Genomic DNA, 24,051 nt, shown 5'->3' with positions numbered 1-24,051 from the left:
GAAGGCTTTCAGAACGCCATTTCCCTCACCCTGTCCCTGCCACTACCAGCAAAACGTATCCCCAGAAAAGATGCCGGGTGTGTAGCAAACATGGAAGGAGGAGGGACACCCGGATTTACTGCTCCAGTTGCCCATCACAACCAGGCCTCTGTAATTACCCCTGCTTTGAAACGTACCATACGGTTGCGAAATATTAATTTATTTAAAATTAATACCAAAAAGAACGGGGGGGGGGGTTCAGGAATTCAATTTATTCTCATTTTCTGTTTAGTTTGTGGGCTTTCCAGGGAGGAAGGGATCCCTTTGGGATGGGTCGTAGAGACAATTTTTTTTCCAGACATTGGAATTAATTTTACCTTTTCTGATTTGTTTCCTTACATTTTGGAGTGTACATCTTAATTTTCATGTGCTCTGTAGAAAATTTTTTACACTTTTGTGTAAAAAATGAAAATTACATTTTTTCCGCCTGCTTTGCATTAATTTCTACAAAAAACTAGGGGGTCTAAATGCTCACTACACCCCTAGATGAATACCTTAGGGGGTCTAGTTTTCAAAATGGGGTCCATTATGGGGGTTTTCTATTGTTTTGGCAGCTCAACGCCATTACAAGTGTGCAATGGGGCCTAAACCATTTTCAAGCAAATTTTGTGTTCTGAAAACAACTGGGTGTTCCTTTATGTTTGGGCCCTGCCGTTTGTCAAGACATAAGATTAGGGCCACAATGGGGGTATTTCTGAAGACAGGAGAAACGGGGTGATAAATTTTGGAGTGTACATCTTCATTTTCATGTGCTCTGTAGAAAAAAATCTGTCTTTCAATTGACACTTTTGTGTAAAAAATGAAAATTACATTTTTTCCGCCTGCTTTGCATTAATTTCTACAAAAAACTAGGGGTTCTAAATGCTCACTACACCCCTAGATGAATACCTTAGGGGGTCTAGTTTTCAAAATGGGGTCCATTATGGGCGTTTTCTATTGTTTTGGCAGCTCAACGCCATTACAAGTGTGCAATGGGGCCTGAACCATTTTCAAGCAAATTTTGTGTTCTGAAAACAACTGGGTGTTCCTTTATGTTTGGGCCCTGCCGTTTGTCAAGACATAAGATTAGGGCCACAATGGGGGTATTTCTGAAGACAGGAGAAACGGGGTGATACATTTTGGAGTGTACATCTTCATTTTCATGTGCTCTGTAGAAAAAAATCTGTCTTTCAATTGACACTTTTGTGTAAAAAATGAAAATTACATTTATTTTCACCTTCTTAGCATTAATTTCTTTAAAAAACTAGTGGGTCAAAAAACTCATTACACCCATAGATAAATACGTTAAGGGGCCTAGTTTTTAAAATGGGTTCACTTTTGGGGGCGTTCTATTATTCTGACACTTATAAGCCTCTGCAAACTTGGCTTGTTGTAGGAAAAAATATGTACTTAAAATATGTTAAAATTTATGTTAAAATGTAAAGTCTCCTAAATAAAAAAATAAAAAGTAAAAAATTTTTGTGAGTGCAGCCAAAATAAAGTATAGATGTGGAAATATATTTCTGATAAAAAAATATTGAATAGTATTTATGTATGTATATGAAATATTGCAGTTGAAAATAGGAAAATGTGCCAATTTTTACAAATTTTCATAAATTTTCACTTTTTTTATAAAGATACGCATATTTTATCGGTATAATTTTACCACCTAAGTAAAGTACAATATTGCCTCGTTTCCACTGAGCGGATCGGTTCGGTACGGTTCGGTACGGTACGCTATTTTGGGTGTTTCCATTATGAAAGCGTGCCATAAAACCGAACCGTACCGCGCCATTCAGGGTCCTGCTTCTCATGTGGGTCCATAGAAAATGGAACGGTACGGTTAGGGCGGAGCTACTGGCGTCACACAGTACTTTCCACTGATTGGTGGTCAGAAAACATCAATGCTGACGTCAAAGCAAAGCGCCAAACGATCACCACGTCGCCTTATTAGTCCATATAAAGGAGAAGGATGCCAGCAAACAACAGCAGGGTCTGGTTATCTGAGGAACTATCTACGTTCTTAGCAATCATCGGCGATGGCGTTATTCAGAGTGAGCTTGATGGATCAGTGAGAAATGAAAAGGTCTATAAAGATATTTCGCAGCGGATGGCAGCCGAGGGATTTGAACGGACGTCGGGCCAGTGTAGGGCAAAGCTTAAAAAGCTTAAAGCACAATATAAAAAAATTAAGGACGCCAACAGCCGTAGTGGAAACTGTCCAACTGCTTGGAGGTGGTACGACGCCATGGACGCCATTTACGGTCATCGGCCAGCAAACCAAGGCAGGGAGGGAGGTCTGGACTCTGCAACTGTAATTCTCGAATCCATGGTAGACCCCTTTGGTAAGTTTTTTTTTTTTTAAAACTTCGCTTAGAATATCGCTCTGCTTACCATTTAAAATATAATATCTAACCATATGTCTATTTTCAGAAACAGTTGATGTACTCTCCACTGATGCATCAAACTTATCAGAAGATGGACCTTCAATGTCTTTCAGCAGCAACAGCAGCAGTATTTCCTCAAGCCAACCACAGAGTAGCCAACCACAGAGTAGCCAACTACAGAGTACTCCCAATGCACCAAGGCACAATGGTAAGACATGATGATAAAAAAGAAATTTTTAACTGTGCATTTTCTTAAACTAAAACAGCAGTGGGGCAGATGTGCAGGAGGTACAGTGTTGGAATAGATAAGAAGGGGGAGATCAGCTGTGGGGGAGATGTGCAGGAGGTATAGTGGTGGAAGAGATGAGAAGGGGGGGATTAGCAGGAGGTACAGTGGTGGAAGAGATAAGAAGGGTGGGATTAGCAGGAGGTATAGTGGTGGAAGAGATGAGAAGGGGGGGATTAGCAGGAGGTACAGTTGTGGAAGAGATAAGAAGGGGGGGATTAGCAGGAGGTACAGTGGTGGAAGAGATGAGAAGGGGGGGATTAGCAGGAGGTACAGTGGTGGAAGAGATGAGAAGGGGGGGGATTAGCAGCAGGTACAGTGGTGGAAGAGATGAGAAGGGGGGGATTAGCAGCAGGTACAGTGGTGGAAGAGATGAGAAGGGGGTTCAGCAGTGGGCAGATGAGCAGTGCTGTGTATTGGTGTAGCAGATGAGCAGGGGGAACAGAGGTGTGGCAGTGAATCAGTGTGGGGCAGATGAGAAAGGAGCTTACAGTATTGGTTTGGCAGATGTTACCAAAAGCAATATTTAGGTCTTTTGTATATTACAGGTGAAAGGAGAAGGTTACAGTTGGATCTGCGCACAGTCATGGAGGATATGCGGGCAGCAGAAGAAAGGCAGCTGGAAAGAATGGATAACCTTTCTGAGAGGCGGTTTCAAGCAGTACGTCAGGATGCACAGGAAGCTATGCGCCAGGAGGCAGAAATTGCCCGGCAGCAGATGGAGCAGTTGGCTACCTTCAACCAGGCCTTCCTCGGTGTCCTTGGTCAGCTTGTTCAAGTGATTGGAGCCAATCGTCAACCCAGGTCACCACCCAGACATTAGTGCCTTTCATGCAGCACAGGACCTGTACCCATGTTTACGTTTAAAAATATATAATTAGAGTGGGTTTTAAAGGTTTGATTATTTTTTTTTTTTAATAGGCTCCTTTGAGCCATCAGCAATCACACAAGATTGGACACATTTGCTCCTTGCTGCACATGGCTTTCTTTGTGCTGCTGCTTTGATTCCCTTCTGCCTCCTTTGCGTTATCACCCCCCTTGGACGGTGGAGCCTGGATTTCAACAAAGGGCACCCCCGATCGCTTAATTTCTTCTCATTTTTGCATTGTAGATGTAATTGCGAATATACTTGGCATTTTTGGTTTACCGTTTCCTTTAATTTCCTTTTTAGATGTTTTTTTTCTTGGTCTGAATTTCTCACTTCCTGTTCCTTCTCAGTAAACCAGACAACATCATCTGAGCTGTGTTTAGTCAGTCAGCACAGCTTATTGAACAGCTTACTGAGGAGGAACAGGAAGTTAGAAATTCATACAAAGAAAACAATAAAAAAACATTTATTGGAAGTGAAATTGAAGAAAAAAACAACAATGCAATAGCTTAGGGATATGCAATTAGTGGATATCCAACTGTTTCAGAACTACAATTCCCATGTGGCATAGCAAGACTCTGACAGTCACAAGCATGACACCCAGAGGCAAAAGCATGATGGGACTTGTAGTTCTGCAAAACAGCTGGATTTCCGCTAATTGCATATCCCTGCACTAGCTTAATAAAAAACAAACCTTTACAAGCTCTTTATTGTAAACAATGTTTCTACATTATCAAAATTTTGCCTTTACAAAATATGTAGGAAGATGATTTTTTTTGTGGAATAAAAAACAAGAACGACTTCTCTGAGTATGTCTGATTTTATTTAGCATTTAGCAAAAAGTAATTAAAGATTTTAATTATTCACGGTAACAACGTTAACGTTAAGGTGCCTCATCAGAGCCTGACGTATTTCACTGCACTCTTCTTCCATATCCTGTGCTGCTATTACTGGTACTGGCTCTTCTGGAGATGTATTCCAATCCTGGTCAAAGTCTTCTCCATGACTTTCACAAAGATTGTGAAGAGCACAGCACGTTAGGACCATGGATTTGGTTAGTTGTATGTCACTGTCATTCCTCTTCATAAGACACCTCCATCTACCCTTAAGTCTTCCAAACGCATTTTCCACTACAACACGTGCCCTGGATGTTTTCTTGTTGTAGATTTGCTGCTCTGTTGTTAGGCGCCCATTGTCTGGAAATGGTTTCAGGAGCCAATTTTGTAAAGGATAGGCAGAGTCCCCAAGCACATAATAGCCAACATTCACCCCACAAATGTTCTTAGTGCTAACAGGGTACAGGCCTCCCTGGCCAACCCAATCCCATAATGTTGACAATCGGAGAACCCGAGCATCATGCAAACTCCCAGGCTTTCCTACATTCACATTCCAGAATAGTCCCTTGCCATCCACTACTCCCTGGAGGATGATGGAATGCCAGCCTTTTCGGTTGAAGTAGTCAGTGTGGTATTCTTGTGGTGCTATTATTGGTATGTGTGAGCCATCAATAGCACCAACACACTGTGGAAGGCCCCACCTGTTCTCAAAGTACTCAGCCATGTCTTTGAGCTTTTCCCTGTTAGGAAAATGAACAATTTCAGGCGCTAGCAATGTGCACACAGACTTACAGAAGTCCTGCACACACCGGCACACTGATGATTTGCTGACACCAAAAAGATGACCTATACTCCTGTATTCACTGTTGGTAGCCAGCTTCCACAGTGCAATGGCAATTCTTTTCCTTACAGGCAAACAGGCTCTGAAGTTGGTGCTTTTCTTTTCCATCACTGGACGTAGCTTTGCACAAAGGAATGAGAAGGTTTCCTCTGACATCCTTAAATTCTGCACCCACTGTCTGTGGGTGAATCCTGGGACGGTCACATTCCACCACTCATTGGCACGAGGGAAAGCCCAAATCACTGGTCGGCGGCGCTGCTTTGCCAAAAGGAGAAGCATCTGTAAAAAATGCATTGTGTCAGTGTGTATAGGTCAGTGTGTGTGTCAGTGTGTGTGTGTAGGTCAGTGTATGTGTGTGTATAGGTCAGTGTGAGTGTGTCAGTGTGTATAGGTCAGTGTGTGTATAGGTCAGGGTGTGTGGGTCAGTGAGTGTGTCAGTGTGTGTATAGGTCAGTGTGAGTGTGTCAGTGTGTATAGGTCAGGGTGTGTGGGTCAGTGTGTGTGTCAGTGTGTGTATAGGTCAGGGTGTGTGGGTCAGTGAGTGTGTCTGTGTGTCAGTGTGTGTATAGGTCAGTGTGTGTCAGTGTGTGTGTGTGTCAGTGTGTGTATAGGTCAGTGTGTGTGTGTGTCAGTGTGTGTATAGGTCAGTGTGTGTCAGTGTGTGTGTGTCAGTGTGTGTATAGGTCAGTGTGTGTCAGTGTGTGTGTGTCAGTGTGTGTATAGGTCAGTGTGTGTCAGTGTGTGTGTCAGTGTGTGTATAGGTCAGTGTGTGTGTGTCAGTGTGTGTGTGTAGGTCAGTGTGTGTGTAGGTCAGTGTGTGTTTCAGTGTGTCAGTGTATGTGTGTGTGTTTCAGGTAAGTCAGTCAGTTGTGCTTACCCTATAGCGCTGCCGTCTTTGTCTTAGCAGCACAAATGTATACTTCTCCTCCCGGCTACACATCCAAGCTAAAAGTTTTCTTCTCTTTTCGGCTGTGTTTCTCATTGCCGCTCGCAACCTTCTCTCATACAGTGCGGTATGAATTTTGCCTATTACGAACCAAAAGGCTAGCAGAGAAAAGACGAGCTGCTGAATGACCTCCATTGTTGTTGTTGTTGTTTGGCTGACGCTGAGTGACGCTGCATCACGTTTCTCGTCGCACTAGTGTGACATCATGAGAGGCATTTTTTCTAAAACCTGTATGGCCCCGGCGGTCCGATTTGCAGTGGAAACGCTCACCAGAATAGACCGGACCATTCAAACCCGTTCCATTCTAAACGACCCGAACCGATCCGCTCAGTGGAAACGAGGTATATGTGACGAGAAAACAATGTCAGAATTACTTTGATGTGCAAAACCGTTACAAAGTTATTCTAAGCTAAAATGACATGTCAGATTTCCAAAATTTGGCTCGATCATTAAGGCCCAAACAGGCTTGGTCACTAAGGGGTTAAGTTTTCCTGTAAAGGTTAGAGTACATTTTAGGTTCATCCTGAGATTTCACCCACAAGCCAAATACCCCTAACTTTTTGTGAGTAGTGTACAGTATATCAAAGAGTGTTAACAAGGTTAATATTACAGACTGATATCTAACACACTAAATTAGCTAAAATGTAGAAAAGCATAGCTGCATATTTATTCTGAATTACTTTTAGGCTAATTTCACACAAGTGAGATTTCTGTCCTGATGTGTTCATTTTTGCAAATGTGCAGCATCCGGACTGAACCCTGACCAATTCATTAAAAGGAGTAATATCCGTTCAGGAAGTGTTGCAGCATGTTCTGTCTTCATCCTTTTTTCATGCAGGTCCATTCAAGTCAATGGGTCAGTGAAAAAAAAAATAAAAATACCAGCACATATATGCCGGGGGCAGACTGGGGACTTAAAGTGGCCATGAAAAAAATGAATTGAAGACAGGGCCAAAAATACCATATTGTGGCACATTATACAACCCTACCAGAGCCAAATACTACAGTTCATCACAAAATAATGCCACGAGCACAAAATACATCCCCAAAAACTTTCACCGGCCGGCCGTGAGGAGGGCTCAGGAAACCCTGCAAGGGTCTATGGCCATCCACCCCTGCATATATGGCATCGGCGTGCAGACCGTTTTTCACTGATGGTTGCTAGGAGATGCTATGTGTTATTTTTCAGTTGTTTTTTTCCCCATGTTCATGTAAAACAGATGTAATTCTGATGAAAAAAACAAACATTCAATGCAGTCACCAATAAAATTCAACTTACATGCAAAACCATTGTTTTTTCATTGAGCAAACCCTGACACATTCCAAATTATTTATGTGAAAGAGGCTATATACAGGAACGCTTGTCATCTAACAACCTCTCATCCTGGCTGTGTACAGAACAGGAGATCTTATCTAGGCCAATACAATAAACAGTAGCGGAAATTCTAGAATACAATTGATCAATTGGTGTTTGTTCTATTCCTTCATTTGGTAGATAAATAATGTTTGAGAAGGTTGAGGAAATTAACTGAAACATTTCAGTGCAGGTACCGTATACGTAGCCAGCATCACCTGAAGCTGATTCTTAGGGTATTTATCACTATTTACATACTCCAAAAGTATGGTCCCTGCTATTAAAGATGTGCTATTCTTGATCCTAACAAACTGCAGACACCTGGACTTATATTTTCGTTGTCTTCTGCTTGGATTCTATTTAAATTAGTGTCAGCCTGTTTATCCACTTGGTTGAACATTGCCTTGCTTGACTTGCTGCAGCTGACTGTGATTTTGCCATATGACTTAGCACTGTATTAAGCATTGACAAATACCCCTGTACAGGGTGACATTTTACTGCTTGTGTATTGGAAGCAGCAGTAAAGATCTGACCTACTTTTTTTTTGCCTATTAAATATCTGGAGTGGGATTTCTCTTTGTTTGAATGCCTGAACTTACAAGTCAATTCATATTGATATAGTGGTGGTCATTTATTAAGAGACATGACCATTTTAGTCTAAAAAATTGTTGCAAGTCACTCTTTTAAACAGTTACACGACAATATTTAGTTGCATGCATGGCCAGTTTTACGCCATGCTTAGCAGTTGGGCAGGATGTTGGACGAGTGGGGCCATGTCGGTGGTCGTGCTGGGTAGGGTTGTTTCGGGTATTACATTTTCCATACCCAATCGATACTTTTGTCCCGGTATCGATACGATACCGGGATTTGCTTTTTATCGATACTTGGCTGTGCTACTGCACAGCCCAGTATCAGAGAACACGGATCGTGCTGCTCTCAGCGCGGCCATGTTCCCTCAGCAGCACCGGGAGAGGGAAGCAGTCTCTCCCTCCCCCCTGTGCTGCTGCTGCTGCTGCCACCAATGGGAACGAAGAAGAGGGGAGGGCGCACTGCACCTCCAATGATAACTAAAGTTTAATACATCACAAATACAGGCGGCAGAAACACATTGCCGACACCCGACCTCTGACAGGGCGCTGCGTCTATGGCAATTAACCCCTCACGAAGTGAAAACTCAGCTCTGAAAAAGCTTTTATGCAGACGGATCTGCGGATCCGTCTGTGTGAAAGTAGCCTACGGCCACGGACCACGGACGCGGATGCCAATCTTGTGTGAATTTGACGGACAGGAAACACGGATCACGGCCGCGGATGAACAACGGTGCATTTTCCGAGTTTTCAACGGACCCATTGAAAGTCAATGGGTCCGCAGAAAATCACAGAAAACGGAACAACGGCCACGGATGCACACAACGGTCGTGTGCATGAGGCCTTAGTCTACATGTTTCGGGCTACTTAGAATGTGAGCCCTTACTCATGACCTATAGTTACATATAGATACATCAAAATTATATTCCAACATTTTATTCAAAAAAATGTTTAAAAAAAATTGAAAATGAAAAAATGTTAAATAAAAACTAGTACATATACTTAGAATTCATAAATACGGCCCTAATTAGGTACATTTTAGTGCATCATCAAAGTAAAAACAATCAATAAAAATAATCAATAACCTCTGGTGTCTTCCCCTCTGCTTTTAAACATGCTACCATTACACCCATCCTCAAAAAGCCTTCACTTGACCCATCTGCTTTGTCCAGTTATCGCCCCATATCACTTCTTCCGTATGCCTCAAAGCTTCTTGAACAACATGTCCATTCAGAACTGTCCTCTCACCTCTCCTCCTGCTCCCTCTTTGACCGCCTACAATCTGGCTTCCGACCCCACCACTCGACTGAGACTGCCCTTACAAAAGTAACCAGTGACATACTAACAGCCAAAACCAAGAAACAATACTCTGTCCTCCTTCTCCTTCACCTGTCCTCTGCCTTCAACACTGTTGACCACTCCCTTCTGTTGCAAACTCTCTCATCTCTTGGCATCACTGCCCTGGCCCTCTCCTGGATCACATCATACCTTACAGAACAGACATTTTGTGTCTCCCACTCCTGCACCACCTCCTCGTCTCATTCCCTCTCTGTTGGTGTCCCGCAAGGCTCTGTCCTAGGACCCCTGCTCTTCTCTATCTACACTTTTGGCCTGGGACAGCTCATAGAGTCCCATGGCTTTCAGTATCACTCTTATGCTGATGACACACAAATCTACCTCTCTGGTCCAGACATCACCACCTTACTATCAAGAATCCCACAATGTCTATCTTCTATATCATCCTTCTTCGCCTTTCGCTTTCTAAAACTTAACATGGATAAAACAGAATTCTTCATCTTTCCCCCATCTTGTTCAACCCCCCCAACAGACCTATCTATCACGATCAATGGCTGCACACTATCCCCGGTCAACCAAGTTCACTGCCTTGGAGTGACCTTGGATTCTGCCCTTTCCTTCCGACCGCACATCCAAGCCCTTTTCACCACCTGCCGCCTCCAACTCAAAAACATCTCCCGCATCCGCGCTTTCCTTTAAGGGATTCTGTCACCAGGTTTCACCCCCTCCAGATAAAAATATGGTTATGTTCATGGAGCTTTCACGATTGCTAATGTGGTCTTATAAATGTAATCTGTAGGCTCATTTTGCTCAAAAAACGCTATTACTAACCTGTCAATCAACAACATAAGGTGCCCAAGGGGATGTTAATGGATCCAAGCTGCCGCCCGCACCCGCCGCCGTTCGTCCCCAGCTCCGCCTTTCCCGACCTCAGCGCCGCCTCATAATCCTGTGTGACGCCTCCGGCTCTCCCTCCCTCCCCCCTCCTTCTGCTCTAACATCTCGCACGTGCGCACAGGGCTCTGCCAGTGTGCAGGTCATCGAGAGGTTGAGCGAAGTGCCGGAGCATGCGCACTTCGCTCTATGAAGCCGAACGGAGAAGCCGGCAGAGCCCTGTGCGCACGCGTGAGATGTTAGAGCAGAAGGAGGGGGGAGGGAGGGAGAGCCGAAGGCGTCACACAGGATTATGAGGCGGCGCTGAGGTCGGGAAAGGCGGAGCTGGGCACGAACGGCGGCAGGTGCGGGCGGCAGCTTGGATCCATTTACATCCCCTTGGGCACCTTATGTTGTTGATTGACAGGTTAGTAATAGCGTTTTTTGAGCAAAATGAGCCTACAGATTACATTTATAAAACCACATTAGCAATCGTGAAAGCTCCATGAACATAACCATATTTTTATCTGGAGGGGGTGAAACCTGGTGACAGAATCCCTTTAACTTTGAATCTGCGAAAATGCTTGTACATGCCCTCATCATCTCCCGCCTAGACTACTGCAACACTCTCCTCTGTGGCCTTCCATCTAGCACTCTCGCACCCCTCCAATCTATTCTCAACTCTGCTGCCTGACTAATTCACCTCTCACCCTATTACTCCTCTGCCTCTCCCCTCTGCCAATCCCTTCACTGGCTCCCCATTGCCCAGCAAATTCACTTCAAAGTACTAACAAATACATACAAGGCCGTCCATAACCTGTCCCCTCCCTACATCTCTGAGCTACTTTCCCGATACATCCCCACACGTAATCTCCGATCCTCACAAGACCTCCTTTTCTCCTCTCCTCTTATCACCTCTTCCCACAATCGCCTCCAAGATTTCTCCCGCGCATCCCCCATACTCTGGAACTCTCTATCCCAACATATCAGACTCTAACCTACAGTGGAATCCTTCAAAAGAAACCTGAAAACCCACCTCTTCAGACAAGCCTACAACCAGTGACCCTGCTGCCTCTATACCGCCATTACCAACTTAACCCGCACCTAACTACTGTGTCCTTCTCCCATACCATGTAGATTGTAAGCCCTCATGGGCAGGGCCCTCTCTCCTTCTGTACCAGTTTATAACTCGTTTTGTTTATGATTAATTCAATTGTCTGTATTATGTATGTATACCTCTTCTCATATATACAGCGCTATGGAATGAATGGCGCTTTAATAATAAATAATAATAATAATCAATTCATAGACCAATAATACAATCTTCCCAGAAAAATGCTGTTATGAGTCCAATAGTGTTATTTATTTAATAGTGTTATTTAAAGAGGCTCTGTCACCTGGTGCAAGTATACCCTACTTGGCATATAGCCCGCCTCCGAGTGCTCTTTTTGCTCATTAGCATATTTGTTAAAGTTGATTTTCCTGCCAAACCAAACCTAATAGAAGAAAAAGAACAGTATGCTTTTTTCCAGTTATCAGACCAACCTGGCTATATGCTTGAACCAGGTGACAGAGCCTCTTTAATAATGGTATAGTATTGTTCTCAAGGGTGTCTTCACTTTCTGGGTACTGATTTGTTGTGGAAATAGGATCCTGATGTACACAAATGTCTTTACTCTTTTGTTGTGGAATGAAATCCCATTGAAGATCAGCCTTATAAACATATACTCTGTATTGGGAAAGAGTTTGAACAGCCCCGTGCTCCTGGCATTCTACCTTTTGTGATCACTTCAGCGTGCTTTTAGTCAAACTGCATTGGCAAGCACGTGTCTGCAGCGTCCTGCTACATAAAGCTATTATCGTGCTGTGTGGTTATTGTATCCACTCTAGCACTTACTTGACCTTCAGCAGACTTCTTCTATCGGATGTAACACTCACCAGCTATCAGTTGATCAGTCTTGAAGTTGTAATTGCAGGGCGTAGTGTTCGGCTGTTCGTTGATATTGAATCCTTAATTCTCGTTGGCTGCTAGAGCTCTAGGTCACAATAATTCCTCTCATATCCTTTCCGCATTGGGATACTCTTTGAACGCAAATGTAAATCATTGAATATGCCAGACGCGTTTCGGAGTAGCGTACTCCTTCCTCAGTAGCCATGAGGAAAGAGTGCACTACTCCGAAACGCTTCTGGCATATTCATAGATCGTATTATTGGTCAATGAATTGATTATTTTTTTATTGATTGATTTTACTATGATGATGAACAAATATGTACCTAATTAGGGCCCTAGTTATGAATTCTAAGTATATGTACTAGTTTTAATTAAAAATTAAAAAATTTTCCTTTTTTTGTAACATTTTTTATAATAATATAATTTTGATGTATCTATATGTAACTATACTATAATAGTAGGAGGTGTGGTTGTCATAAATTTGTCGAATCTTACGATAGCACACGGGGAAATCTAGGAGTGGCGTAAAAAGCCAGTCTTTATAAATCACCCACAGTGGTGCATTCTAATTTGAATAAAGAACTGTATCCTACTTAGGCCTCTTGCACACAAACTTTTTTTTTTTTCCTGTTTCCGTTCCATTTTTTGTGTTCCGTTTGCGGAACCATTCACTTCAATAAGTCTGCAAAAACAAGGGAAGGTACTCCGTTTGCATTTTGATATTTCCGTTCCGTTCAAAGATAGAACATGTCCTATTATCGCCCGCAAATCACGTTCTGTGGCTCCATTCAAGTCAATGGTTCCGCAAAAAAAACGGAATGCATACGGAATGCATCCGTATGTCTTCCATATCCGTTCCGTTTTTGCAGAACCATCTATTGAAAATGTTATGCCTAGCTCAATTTTTTTTATGTACTTACTGTTTAAACATTATTGTATGCTTCCGTTTTTGTTTGTGATCCGTAAAAAATGGATCACAAATGGAAACCAAAAATGAAAAACGGAACGGCAAAACGGAACGGAAGCAGAAACACTACTGAAACAAAAAAACTGAAAAACCGTTTAAAACGGACCGCAAAATACAGAAAAAGCGTACGGTTGTGTGCAAGAGGCCTTTCTAGTAATTTTTTCTGTTTCAGTGAATTTCATATTATAGAGTCATATTTCCCAAATAAAAGGTCATGGGGACTAAAATAGGGATCTGTATTCAAACATTTAATAATGTGATGCAACAGTTTTGTTCATTTCTATAGTTGCTAATCCAAGTGCCAAAATCTATGCCTACCTAAGGCGTAGATCTTGGCTACACGGTCAGGTTTCTGCTTGCAGGAGAATATAACTCTTAGGCCTCTTGCACATGACCATATGTATTTTGCGGTCAGCAAAAAACAGATCTGCAAAAAATATGGAGGACATCCGTCTGCATTCCGTATTTTGCAGAACGGAACAGCTGACCCTTCATAGAACAGTACTATCCTTGTCCGTAATGCGGACAATAATAGGACATGTTCTATTTTTTGGCGCAACGGAAATACGGACATCCTGGTTTCTGAATCTAGTTACACATTGATATTTCATAGTTTTAGCAAATAAAGGTAATTCAATTTATTATGAAATATTATACAGGTTTTTGATATGTGTCCTGTATATATTCCTCATGGTTTTCAACATTTCTGCTGGTTGTCATGTTGATAGGAACCCTCACTGATACCAGTGAATAAAATACAGTATATACTAGTGACCATGCTGGTGTATCATGCTCATATACGACTAGTGATGAGCGGCAGGAGCAATATTCGAATTTGCAATATTTCACAAATATTTGGTAGAATATTCGTCATATATTCGCGAATTCAAGATTTTTTTCTTGATCGCGAAAAATCGTCAATGTAATATTTGCATAATGCGCACCAAATACAGGCGTGGGTCACTATAGCTACATTTTTCAAGCTGCTAGAAGTTTTCTGAGAATGGAGAAAATGGTTGGCACGGCAGAACATTACAATATGCAGATAGAGTGTTCCAATGATGCGAATATTTTGGCGCAATACGTGCAACTTCACATTTTAACGGGTCTGACTACTTATTAGTGACTGGTGCACTAAGTATTGTTGTGAACTTGTGACATCACAGCACTATGTATGTAGCATGTATGTATGGACAGCAGAACCAATCACTATATCACTATCTAACCTACACTGACTATCTCCCACTAACTATCTGTATTATATATATAAACTAACTATTTGATGTAATGACACAGGAAAGCAGAGAGCACGGCAATAACACTGCTGTCTCTCTCAGATCTGCAAAATACTGCATACAAGGGCTGTTGGGGAGGTTCTTATATAGTAAGAGGTAGGCAACTTTCCTAATGGTTGCTAGGGATGTTGCTTAGCTCAGACAAAGACATTGCAGCCTTCATGAAAAAAAATCTAGAATATTCGAAATTACGAATATACACTCACCTAAAGAATTATTAGGAACACCATACTAATACGGTGTTGGACCCCCTTTTGCCTTCAGAACTGCCTTAATTCTATGTGGCATTGATTCAACAAGGTGCTGATAGCATTCTTTAGAAATGTTGGCCCATATTGATAGGATAGCATCTTGCAGTTGATGGAGATTTGAGGGATTCACATCCAGGGCACGAAGCTCCCGTTCCACCACATCCCAAAGATGCTCTATTGGGTTGAGATCTGGTGACTGTGGGGGCCATTTTAGTACAGTGAACTCATTGTCATGTTCAAGAAACCAATTTGAAATGATTCGAGCTTTGTGACATGGTGCATTATCCTGCTGGAAGTAGCCATAAGAGGATTGATACATGTTCTCATTCTGTTTACGCCAAATTCGGACTCTACCATTTGAATGTCTCAACAGAAATCGAGACTCATCAGACCAGGCAACATTTTTCCAGTCTTCAACAGTCCAATTTTGGTGAGCTCGTGCAAATTGTAGCCTCTTTTTCCTATTTGTAGTGGAGATGAGTGGTACCCGGTGGGGTCTTCTGCTGTTGTAGCCCATCCGCCTCAAGGTTGTGCGTGTCGTGGCTTCACAAATGCTTTGCTGCATACCTCGGTTGTAATGAGTGGTTATTTCAGTCAACGTTGCTCTTCTATCAGCTTGAATCAGTCGGCCCATTCTCCTCTGACCTCTAGCATCCACAAGGCATTTTTGCCCACAGGACTGCCGCATACTAGATGTTTTTCCCTTTTCACACCATTCTTTGTAAACCCTAGAAATGGTTGTGCGTGAAAATCCCAGTAACTGAGCAGATTGTGAAATACTTAGACCGGCCCGTCTGGCACCAACAACCATGCCACGCTCAAAATTGCTTAAATCACCTTTCTTTCCCATTCTGACATTCAGTTTGGAGTTCAGAATATTGTCTTGACCAGGACCACACCCCTAAATGCATTGAAGCAACTGACATGTGATTGGTTGACTAGATAATTGCATTAATGAGAAATAGAACAGGTGTTCCTAATAATTCTTTAGGTGAGTGTATATCACTATATTCTAAATATTAGCGAATTCTCAAAGTGCCGATATTCGCTATTAATTTGCGCCCAACACTATATACGACACCCGGGACCCTAACCAATCAGTTTTTTAGAAGGCAGTGACACTCCTGTGAGCACTGCTGCCTTCTCGCAGCTCACCAATCACAGTGCCGTACATTGTATAGCAGCTGTGTTTGGTATCACGATCAGTCCATTCACTTGAATGCGGCTGAGCTGCTCCAAGGCCACATGACACATGAATGTGTCATCACACGGCATAGAAAAGGCAGAGTGCAGGCAGAGGAACTAACAGGAATACCTATGCATTTTCAAACAGCTAATCTGCGTGCGTCTCGGTTGTCAAACCCCTAATGATCAGATACTGATGACCTATTCTGAAGATAGTTCATCAGTATACAAATCTCAGAAAACCCTTTTAAGGTAACAGCCAGTGCAGTTTCTAGTGAATTTGACCAGCAGGATGACATTCAAAAAAGACTACCCCACAAACACCTACTTCATACATTACATCATAACAAACCTCAGCTGCTGTAGAACCTCCTGACATACACCTTACCGGTTATCCTGGCCCCTGCACAGAAAAAGGGATGCATGATCCATTAGATAACAACTCTGCCCTGGGGCTGACAGATGTTTGCACCTGGCATAAACCTGGGCCTGGCGACCTAACAAGTTACAGGGGTTTGCTGAGAACAGTCCCGAGCTCTGGATCAGGCTCCATGCGTTATAATGCTTTTAGTGCATGCAAAAGACGACTAGTAGAGGGGGAGGTGGGGTGGACCCTGCCCTGTAAGGTACCTATACTATTCAGCAAGGTGGGACAGTGTCTGAATGGGGCTCAGCCAGGTTTAGGGCTCCCAGAACAGCTGATTCATTTCTAGCTTTGCTATCAGCCCAAGAAAATATCTGCTTGGAGTGCTGCTTCTAAGCAGCAGTTATTAACTTAACTGCAATAGTTTTTTTATGCATCCCCCCTCCTCTCCAATAAGCCAGCACCTATGGTAGAAATGACCCAGGTAAAGACTAGCATGTACAAAAAAAGGATCTATAGGGAAACTTTAATCAAAAAGAGTTTTTTTTAACTCAATATTCATAGAAAATATATTTTGTTGGCAGCTTTTCTTTTTGATCTCTCAGTACTATAAAATTAAATACTAAATATTGTTTTTCTGTAGTTGTCAGCACAGAGAGATACGACTTCTATATAGATAGGGAATCAATGCTCAGTTTATTGCTCCTATGAGATGTTATCTGCTAGTTTAACTATTTCCCTGTCAAAGATGTATCTAACATGTCCATGCCGGTTGGCCATTTAGACATACACTGCTCAAAAAAATAAAGGGAACACTTAAACAACACAATGTAACTCCAAGTCAATCACACTTCTGTGAAATCAAACTGTGCACTTAGGAAGCAACACTAAGTGACAATCAATTTCACATGCTGTTGTGCAAATGGGATAGACAACAGGTGGAAATTATAGGCAATTAGCAAGACACCCCCAATAAAGGAGTGGTTCTGCAGGTGGTGTCCACAGACCACTTCTCAGTTCCTATGCTTCCTGGCTGATGTTTTAGTCACTTTTGAATGCTGGCGGTGCTTTCACTCTAGTGGTAGCATGAGACGGAGTCTACAACTCACAAAAGTGGCTCAGGTAGTGCAGCTTATCCAGGATGGCACATCAATGCGAGCTGTGGCAAGAAGGTTTGCTGTGTCTGTCAGCGTAGTGTCCAGAGCATGGAGGCACTACCAGGAGACAGGCCAGTACATCAGGAGACGTGGAGGAGGCCGTAGGAGGCTGTAGTGTGTTTTTCCACTTTAATTTTGAGTGTGACTCCAAATCCAGACCTCCATGGGTTGAAAAATTTGATTTCCATTTTTAAATTTTTGTGTGATTTTGTTGTCAGCACATTCAACTATGTAAAGAACAAAGTATTTCAGAAGAATATTTAATTAACTCAGATCTAGGATGTGTTATTTTTGTGTTCCCTTTTTTTGAGCAGTGTATATCTGCATCATTGCTACTGATGGCTGGATCTTAGGCTGTGTAATAAGTCTCATGTAACCTGAATCCTGTTTTAAAGTAAATAATTATAGTTTTAAAACAAGACCTGGATTATGGCACTAGCCTCTATAAATCATGAGTTGGAGCCCTTAAAAATCTCCCAGTGCCCTTAAAAAAAAGTTTCAGTGAATACTGCAAATACCTGCATAGCTTCATAGTGCTCTTATTCAGGATTTATCATGGCTAGCACATTCTTGGTCTTGTTTTAAAGCTGAGATTGTCACCTTATGTTGAATCTCAAGCTGTTACACAGTCCAAGATATCCACAAACAACAATAAAGTTTACATTTTGTGCCCATATTATGGATGCAACAGACCTTCCAGACCTGCAATTTATCAGAACCAGAAGTATGGTGCTTTAACCCCCTCAGGACCTCCTCCGTACATGGCTGTTCTCTAAACATGGCGCCCACTTGCATGTGCAGCGGGCACCATAGCCGCCGGGTTTCTGCTATTTTAAATAGCAGACACCCACAGCACATGTATGCGATCAGCCTTATACGTTTTCCTTTTCAGATGCCGTGGTCAAATGCGATCACGGCATTAGAGCACTCCGGAAGTGGAAGCCGTGTGCTTAAGCTCCGGTAACAGCGTTCCCCGGCTGAGATCGTGGAACCTGTTACAGTATTCTAATAGACCAAAGCCTCAAGCAGGCCTCATAGTCTATTACATAAATATACCAACACAGGCCACTAGGTGGCAGCACTGTAATGTTATATTGAAAATTAAGTGTTCAATGATGGCTATATAGCCATCAATGAACACAATGGGCAATCTAATGATTGCCAGTTATAGTCACTAGAGATGAGGCAATTTTTCTAAAATTTGATTCGGCCGGTTTGACGAATCTTTTGAAAATATTTGCTTTGAGCAGAATTTATTTGCGCTGAATGGCATTAAAAAATGGCTATTTCCTGGCTGCAGAGAGCCTTTATAGTGGTGTAGAACATTGTGCCTTGCAGTAACACGCATAGGGAGTCTGCTGTGGTAGTGAAATTATACTGTGAGTCAGTATGACATGCAGATGACAGGCGTCGCTCTTAGAATCACTGCACACTTCACTTATTTGGGCAGTCACAGGGCCAAAACTGACCAAATAACTCAAGTATGAACTCAGCACTCCTTTTACACCATCATCAGCTGATTCCACATATATGTCTACTGAACCTGTTCTATTAAAAGCTTATACATGTAGAGCCCCCCGACAGAGTGGAGAGGGTGTCAGCAGTAAGTTTGTGTTGACGTCACTGATTATTTTGCCCTTCTTCTGATCCGTCAGAACAGTAATTCCCTAAAAACGGATACTGTCTGTGGAGCATCCGCCTTCACTCGGTCAGCATTTGTTCAGTTATCCATCAGTATTGCTAATGCAAAAAAAAAACAGGAGTGGACCCAAAACAGAGATGACCGAGTCAACCATTCAAGAACCACTGGGTTGCTGGTCAAGACACAACCACTAGCTGACACTGGGAGCTACGGCCTCTCGAAGTGACCGCTGCTGCAATGGCCCTTTATTCTGCTGCAACCTCTGCCTGAGCCAGAAAAATGTAGGCCTCTGCCACTCCCCTAAGCAGGGCCTGGCACTTCTCTGTCTGACATACTCCTAAATCAAATAAATACATGAAAAAGGAAATTAAAACACCCCAAAAAATTCAGTAATTTTCTCACTTCACTACACAACAGGTAATAAGCCCTTCGTTTTTCACACTAATACACACAAAAAAAGGCTTTAAAACATATAACTGCACTGCTGAACGGCAAATCTGTTTTTCTTTTGCCACTAATACATGCAAAAAATGGCTTTAGAACATATAACTGCACCGCTGAACAGCAAATATATATTTTTCTTTTTCCACTAATTCATGGCACAAAAGGCTTTAGAACATATAACTGCACCTCTGACCGGCAAATATATTTTTTCTTTCTCAACTAATGCATGACAAAAAGGACTTTAGAACATAAAACTGCACCACTGAACGGCAAATATATTTAACTTTTGGCACTAATACACAACAAAAAGGGCTATAATTTTAGCACTTCACACAACGGCTAATAAGCCTATTTTTCCCACTAATACAATCCAAAAAATGCTTTACAACATAACTGAACCGCACAAGGGCAAATAAGAATTATAAATATTTCCTTATAATAAACCCTGTTAATGCCTGTTTCAAACACCACTTGCACCCTAATAATAACGGTTTACTGGAATTACAGAGCTGTATAATGGCAATTTGGATCACCAGTCAGTTCAGCAAGGTGTAATAGGAATGTTCCTATAACCCAGGATGTAACCTTCCCTACTAAACCCTGTTCAACATAAATGCTGTGGAACTATTCCTCCCTACCCTTTCCCTACACCTTGAATAATCTTGCCCTGCACTTGTAATTAGGTTTTTTAGCACAATTAAGTTTTTTCTAACACTGTCCCTAGCGCCTGCTGACATCTCTCCCTGCACTAAGTACACTGGTAACTGGCAGAATCTAAGATGGCTGATGCTATTTATAGGGCTGTGATATCACAGGGCTGGCTGCTGATTGGCTGCATGCATAGCATTATGGCTTCTGCGCAAATCAAATTTGTCCTGAAATTCAGATCAATTTCACTTAGTCAGCTTCGATTTGCTCATCTCTAATAGTCACCCAGGCTGACTTAAAAAAAAGTAAAAAAGTTAATAAAATGTTTTTACAAATAAAATAAAAAAACATTTTTTAAAGTTCAGATCACCCGCCTTTCCTTATAATAAAAATACTTAACCAATATAAAAATAAACCTCATGGGCATCGCCGCGTGTGTGAATGCCCTTACAATTAAAATATAACAATATTAATGGCATACGACAAATTGTGCAATGGGAAAAAAAATAAAAACAGCCAATTTGCCATTTTTTGTCACTTCAACTCCCGAATAATTTTTTTATAAAAAGTGATCAAAAAGTCGTACACACTTCAAATTGTTATCACTGAAAAGTACAGATCGTCCCGCAAAAATGAACCCTGTACACATAACTACAAAAAAATTATAGGGGTCAGAATATGGTGATAATAGTTTTTAACTCTAAAAAGTTTAAATTTTTTTTTTCAGTATTAAAATAGAAAAAAAATTATATAAGTGTGGTATCGTTGTAACTGTACTGACCTGGAGAATGAAAATAACAGGTCAATTTTACTGCATAGTGTACGGAGTAAAAATAAAAATAAAAAACTTTTTTTTTCTGCTTCCCACTACATGGTATGCAACCGTAAATGATACTATTAGAAAGTAAAACTTGTCTAGCAAAACATAAGCCCTCATAAGGCTATGTGAACAGAAAGATCCAAAAGTTAGGACTATGGAAAGGAGGGGAGTGAAAAACGAAAACGCAAAAATGGAAAATCTCAGGATCCTCAAAGGTTTAACTTATTTTCCGATGACCTACAGGAGGTTAAGGTGTTCAGTCCGTAATACGGGAGTAATAAAGCTCCCATATTATACGGTACCTGTCTGAAAGTCTTAGCTAATGTATTATATTCGGAAAATAAATTATAGATAATTCTAAATTGTAGCATGCATATTTGGTCTGTCCCTGTGTGGTTTTTGTATTTCATTAACACATGCAACATTGAATGTAGATGTTTGTTTTTTATGAGTGGTTTTTACAGTATTTTATTCACATAAAACTCTGTTAGAGTACACGTTTTAGTCACAAACTTTAATTTTTGTCCACTTTTTGCTAATAATCAGCATTTCCTGCAAAGTTTCATGAAAGTGGTTTTGTGTATTAATTATTAGGTTTTACTTTTATGCACTGTGGGGGATATTTATCAATATTTGTGCCAAATACTAACATTACAATGAAATCATTCAGCAGGCACTCTGTGACAATGCCGAGGGGGGTCCTGTGACTCCCCCTCCCCCCGTATCAGCGATCGCAGCAAACCACAGGTCAATTCAGACCTGCGGTTTGCTGCGTTTCCGGGTCATTCGAGTCTCCGGTGACCTGATAACCCAGAATAGGATGGAAATACACCACCAATCACCATCCTTAGATCCTGAAAGGTGGCGGTGACATCACCTCTCAGGATTGCATCCTATAGGCTGGACGGACGGGCGGGGGTTAACTTCCCCCAGCTCTGCTCTCCTTCTCCACACTGCTTCTGTGGAGCCAGGAGAGAGGAGCCCATCCGTCCACCTCTGAGCCCAGCACACCCACGTGAGCCACCATAGTGCCATCTGGCACTCTAAAGTTATTAGGGACAGGTTTAGGGAAAGGTTAGATTAGGCAGGGAGACTGAGGGATAGTTTAGGGGGAATTTTTTTTTTTTTTTTGTGCTTCACCCTGATCGCGTGTCTGGGGTCCACAGCACTCAGCTGTACGACCCTAGACCCCCCAGGGGTGCTGCAGCTTGCCCCCCTGATCCCCCACACACACATTTTTTGGGGCGCTCGCGCTTTTTTTCCCTTTTTCTCTGACTGTGGCCGACACTCTTAGTGTCTGGCCACTGCTAGCGCATCGCCCACCCCAACGCTGATCAGCTTCAGACCGCTAATCACCGAGTTAGAATTTTTTTTCTTACAATTTTTGGGGCTTTCATTATTTTTTTTTATTATTATAATTTTTTTCTGTTAGGTTTAAGGTGGGTTAGGGTTGGGTATAAGTGAACGTGAACACCCGTCCCCCCACACACACGCACGCTAAATAAAGTTTTACACACACACACTCCCCTATGGCTCGCCAGAAGTTCTCGGCCGAGGAGGCATATGCCCTGCTTGTCTCCGACTCCGAGAGCCCCAGAGAGGATGAGTATGACCCCACTTTCCTCTTGTCATCCGCTTCCTCCTCATCATCTAGTGATGATGAAGAGCCCCAAAGGCGGCGGAAACGCCGCCAGACGGAGCCAGGGGACCCCCATGCCAGGGACCCTGTGGCCCACACTAGTATGAGCAGCCCTGGGGCTCGTACTAGTTTTCAGGCCCACCATATAAGTCCACCTGAGACCCCTACCGGTGAACTTGCCTGGCGAAGATACTAAAATGTGTTTTTTTTGTTTAAAAAAGGAAATTATAGTGTAAAACCTAAACAAATTTAAAAAAGTAGACATATTAGGTATTGATGCATCCGTAAGAATCTGCTCTGTAAAAATAACACATGACCTAACCCCTCAAATGAACACAGTAAAAAAAAAAAAAAAAAAAACTGTGCCAAAACAGCAATTTTTTGCCAAATTTTCAATTTAAATCTATTTTTTCAGTTAAAAAAGCAATGGTTAACAGTCAAACAAAACTATATTTATTGCCCTGATTCTGTAGTTTACAGAAACATCCCATATGTGGTTGTAAAATGCTGTATGGCAAAATGGCAGGGTGCACAAGGAAAGGAACGCTATATGGTTTTTGGAAGGCAGATTTTGCTGGACTGTTTTTTTGACACATGTCCCATTTGAAGCCCCCTTGATGCAACCCTAGAGTATAAACTCCATAAAATTGACCCCATATAAGAAACTAAACCCCTTAAGGTATTCAAAACTGACTTTACAAACTTTGTTAACCCTTTAGGTGTTCCACAAGAGTTATTGGCAAATGGATATAACATTTCAGAATTTAATTTTTTGTAACCTTGCCTCACAAAAATGTAATATAGAGCAACCAAAAATCATATGTACCCTAAAAATAGTCCCAACAAAACTGCCACCTTATCCTGTAGTTTCCAAAATGGGGTAACTATTTTGGAGTTTCTACTCTAGGGGTACATCAGAGGGGCTTCAATTAGGACATGGTGTAAATAAACCAGTCCAGCAAAATCTGCCTTTCAGAAACCATATGGTGTTCCTTTCTTTCTGCGCCCTGGCGTGTGCCCGTACAGTAGTTTAAAACCACATATGGGGTGTTTCTATAAACTACAGAATACGGGCAATAAATATTGAGTTTTGTTTGGCTGTTAACCCTTGCTTTGTTACTAAGAAAAATGGATTAAAATTTGCCAAAAAATTGAAATTCTGAAATTTCATCTCCATTTGCCAGTAACTCTTGTGGAACACCTAAAGGGTTAACAAAGTTTGTAAAATCAGTTTTGAATACCTTGAGGGGTGTAGTTTCTAAAATGGGGTCACTTTTGGGTGGTTTATATTATGTAAGCCTCACAAAGTGATTTCAGACCAGAACTGGTCCTTAAAAAGTGTGTTTTGGAAGATTTCAGAAAAATTTCAAGATTTGCTTCTAAACTTCTAAGGCTA

At 41.9% G+C, this 24,051-nt stretch overlaps 2 protein-coding genes across 2 annotated transcripts; one reads left to right on the top strand and one right to left on the bottom strand.

Annotated features, from left to right (window-relative positions):
- The first annotated feature begins 1,990 nt into the window (after window positions 1–1,990).
- Window positions 1,991–3,514, top strand: LOC120993888. Its single transcript, XM_040422357.1, has 3 exons — window positions 1,991–2,363; window positions 2,452–2,613; window positions 3,240–3,514. The coding sequence occupies exons 1-3, from the start codon at window positions 1,991–1,993 to the stop codon at window positions 3,512–3,514; spliced, it is 810 nt and encodes a 269-aa protein (XP_040278291.1).
- Window positions 3,515–4,414: 900 nt separating this feature from the next.
- On the bottom strand, window positions 4,415–5,530 carry LOC120993886 (protein ANTAGONIST OF LIKE HETEROCHROMATIN PROTEIN 1-like). Its single transcript, XM_040422356.1, has one exon. It carries the CDS (start codon window positions 5,528–5,530, stop codon window positions 4,415–4,417), a length of 1,116 nt encoding a protein of 371 aa, XP_040278290.1.
- Window positions 5,531–24,051: the final 18,521 nt, after the last annotated feature.

Source organism: Bufo bufo, chromosome 3 (assembly GCF_905171765.1).
Source record: "Bufo bufo chromosome 3, aBufBuf1.1, whole genome shotgun sequence".
Lineage (NCBI taxonomy): Eukaryota > Metazoa > Chordata > Amphibia > Anura > Bufonidae > Bufo > Bufo bufo.
This window is presented reverse-complemented; position numbering and strand designations above follow the sequence as displayed.